This window comes from Atta colombica, unplaced genomic scaffold (genome assembly GCF_001594045.1).
Source record: "Atta colombica isolate Treedump-2 unplaced genomic scaffold, Acol1.0 scaffold250, whole genome shotgun sequence".
In the NCBI taxonomy this organism is placed as follows: domain Eukaryota; kingdom Metazoa; phylum Arthropoda; class Insecta; order Hymenoptera; family Formicidae; genus Atta; species Atta colombica.
This window is the reverse complement of record NW_017259349.1, coordinates 355,471-359,510: the sequence shown is the minus strand read 5'-3', so window position 1 is coordinate 359,510 and position 4,040 is coordinate 355,471. Positions and strand designations below refer to the sequence as shown.

The following is a 4,040-nucleotide window of genomic DNA, read 5'->3' as shown; positions in this document are numbered from 1 at the left end:
TATATATATATATATATACATATATGCATATATACATATATAATAAACCATTAAATTAATGATGAACAATACCTTGCAAAATATGACAAGTACATTTGATAACATATTCGTCAACAAAAGCTGATATTCATAGTTCGATCTTACAGAAGAACGTTTTAAAGTATGATATTGAAACATTGTATGAGCGTATCGCCATTTAATTTATTGATTGTATGGAATCTTAGGATGGAATCTCTATATATGATCAGAATAGTGATTTTGAATACAACATTGGGCCGGATTATAAATACCGAATAATGATATATATATATAAATGTTTAAAATACTTTTGAAATGATTAATTATAAAAATAAGTAAGTTAGTAACATTTTAGAAGATCGAAACGCGATATGTTTGGATATCGCGCCGAATCTCGCGTGCGATCATGCAGCGCAAGATATTACGCCAATAAAAACAGAGCGCTAAAGTCAACTCAATTTGCCCTTACACAGCGAATAATTGAAACTCCTACGGACAAGGCGGCCAATTAGAATGTGTAAAGAGATACAAATTTATATTTTAACGAAACAAGAAACGTTATGATTCTAGATCGTTCTATTTATTGTTTAATTTCCGTGTACCGAATTCTCCAAGTTTCGAGAACAATCTGGAATAACAACGTTATAAAATAACGTGTCAGCAGCAATTTGACACAGTTTGATACCGACCGTCACGTAAAATTATAATTACGTGTAAATTTGCGCCTTTTGATTATTGAATATAACATTATTATACGAAGTAGACAATTTAATCCTTGTTCCATTATGGATAGACCGATAGTGACTGTGAAACAAGGAAAACTGCAAGGAATCTTTGAAGAAAATGTTCTTGGATCTCGTTATCTCTCTTTCAAAGGCATACCCTTCGCTGCTCCACCAATACATGAATTGAGATTTAAGGTAAACTTATTTATCAAATCTAAATAATTTCTAATTTATTTTTATTTGTATCCCCTAGTGAAAAATTTCGCTGAAATTATTCCATGTTTTGGAACATTTCAGCGAAATTGTTGAAAATTTGCTGAAATTTCATTGAAAGTAAATTTTTTAGCTAATGTACTGAAAAATCGTTAAAACTGAACTGAAATTACTTTGAAATTTCTTTAAAATTTTTGCTGAAATTTTGCCGAAAAGTGTTCCAAAATATGGAATAATTTCAGCGAAATTTTTCCACCAGGGTCCCGTTAAAAAATATTTAATTATTCTAATGCATTTTGCAATTATTCTGCTTGTATACTAACAAAATAATAGTTAATTGATTTTATAATTATCTTGTGATTATTACAATATAACCTGTTATCATTTGATATTAATAGTATTTTACTATTAATTGTTCAAAATTAGGATCCCGAACCTCCTGCTCACTGGGAAGGTATTCGAGATGCTTCTAAAAATGCTGGCGATGTTTGTGCACAGTTGAATGAAGCAACTGGAGAGGTCATTGGCAGCGAAGATTGTCTTTATCTTAATATTTACATATCAGATGATATTTATCAGAAAACAGAAAATCCAGTTATGATTTGGATTCATGGTGGGGGTTATCTTTGGGGTTCTGGTAATGATACTAACGTGCGACCTGATTATCTTCTAGCAAAAGGTGTCATTTTAGTGGCTATAAGCTATAGACTTGGTGCTTTTGGTAAGATTTGTAAGAGATTTCCAAGAGAACCTATCTCTTGAAGTATGAAATTTTTTTATCGTATATCTGTAAAAGATACAGAGCAGAATATGCACGTCTAACGCGATACACATTCGAAATATTTTATTTTTTAAGGTTTCTTGAATCTTGATCATGAAGTAGCAAGTGGAAATCAAGGTTTGAAAGATCAAGTTGCCGCATTAAAATGGATCAAAGAAAATATCGAGGTTTTTGGCGGAAATCCAAATAATATCACTATTTTTGGTGTCAGTGCAGGTAGCACTTCCACGCATTTCTTAACGTTATCACCGTTGTCTAAAGGTATAATAACATATATTTATAATAATATATATTTCGTTTAAAAATGAAATATTTCGCACATATCAACATTCACATCTCACGCATACACGCACGCATCTACCTTTCTACTAGGTCTCTTCCACAAAGCTATTCTTCAGAGTGGTATAGTTACATGTGATTGGGCGATGATAAGAAACCAACCAGAAGCCAATTCTTTTAAACTTGCATCTAAACTTGGCAATGATTCTAAAGATCCTAAAACAGTTGTTGAGTTTCTCAAAACAAAATCCTTTGCTGAAATCACCCAAGCACAATATACGGTTCTCACTCCAGAGGTGAGAATTATATATTTTTTATATATTTCTATTTTTTATATATATTTTTTATATATTTCTTTTTTATTTTGTGTTTAAGAACACAAAAAAAATTATTCTAATGCATCGATTAAATGTAAAAATTTATTAATTTTAAATACAAATGTGGTAAATCTCCAGATCAGGATCCTCCTCTCTCAATGTCAATAACTTTTGACTTTGATATATGTTATATATCAAGAGGGGAGGAGAAGTCCCTTGATTTGGAGATTTCATAAATCATAAATGTTACGGATAACACTGTTATTGTTAACTATTATTAATTCAAGAATGTTTCGTAGAAAGCGCGCACTCTTTTTGTCCCATTTGGACCTACAATCGATAATAAAGCAAAAACACCTTTTCTTCCATGTCCTATCTCTCAATTACTTGATGATGGCAATAAAATACCAATTATGATTGGTACTACTTCTGATGAATATATCTTTTTCCTTAGAGGTATATTAAAATTAATAATATTAGTAAATTTATTTATATTAAATCGTATGTCATATATTTATATTAAATATCGTATGTAATATATATTATATAAGATATATTATAGATATTATATATATAGATATTATATAGATCGTTTATTATCTGTTAATAGATACCAGTGAAGAAACTTTGAAGACAATGTATACGGATCTACCACTATACATACAAAATTTTACAAACTCGCAAAACGCCTTAAAAATAATGCAATTAACTAAACGAATTAAAGAAAAATATTTTAATAATAAATCTGAATTCACTGTAGAGAGTATCCCATCTATTATACGATTTCTGAGTGATCTGCATTTTAATATTCCTATTGAAGATTTTGTGGATATGCGAAGGAAAAGGAAGCAAGCACCGACTTATTTTTACAAATTTTCCTACATCGGCGATCAGATGACTATAACGAAGCTTTTGGGGAATAAATTGACTGGTATATAAGTTATTAAATTTATAAAATTCTTGATTGAAAACTACTTTTCGTCTACTTACTTTATAATTTTAACATAATGGGATATTTCAGGAACTTCTCATATTGACGATATGTCATATCTTTTTTATCAACCTAGCTGTAAAATTAATGATCCTGCTCCGCCGGCAGTATATACAAGAGATCGAAAAATATTAGAAATTCTTACAACAATGTGGACTAATTTTGCAAAGAAAGGGTAACTATCATAAGTGTTGTAAATATATATATATATATTGTAAATATATATATACAGATATTGTTGGAAAAGATAATAACAAAGTAAGATAAAAATATTTTTGGTTTTTAGACATCCTACACCTGTCTTAGATCAGTATGTAACTACTAGTTGGGTACCAGCAACAATGAATTTTTTTAACTATTTGGATATCAGTGATGATCTTCAATTATTAACTATCACTAACCATGACAATTCATTGGCCAAAGAGGTGGAATTATAAAAATTTTACAAATATAGTATACTGACCAGTGCGAAATTTTCCAAGCTATAAGTCTTTGAAATATACACATAATATATATGCTGAAAAAAAATTTTAACAAACTGTTTAACTAACTAAACACATTTAGTTATTTGTAGATTTGGTTAAGTCAATAAATTTTATTTAATTGAATTTATATATATTCTATAATTTGCTTAACATTGAACTTGAACAGTTTGTTAAGACTACAGTTGAATTCAATCAAATAAAATTTGTTAAATTAACCAAATCTGCTAATAA

The 4,040-nt window shown here is 29.1% G+C and overlaps 1 protein-coding gene across 1 annotated transcript; it reads left to right on the top strand.

Annotated features, from left to right (window-relative positions):
- The first annotated feature begins 803 nt into the window (after positions 1 to 803).
- LOC108688947 (esterase E4-like) lies at positions 804 to 3,761 on the top strand. The gene is made up of 8 exons (XM_018195509.1): positions 804 to 938; positions 1,383 to 1,677; positions 1,813 to 1,998; positions 2,110 to 2,312; positions 2,633 to 2,789; positions 2,944 to 3,264; positions 3,355 to 3,499; positions 3,611 to 3,761. The coding sequence occupies exons 1-8, from the start codon at positions 804 to 806 to the stop codon at positions 3,759 to 3,761; spliced, it is 1,593 nt and encodes a 530-aa protein (XP_018050998.1).
- The last annotated feature ends 279 nt before the right edge of the window (positions 3,762 to 4,040 follow it).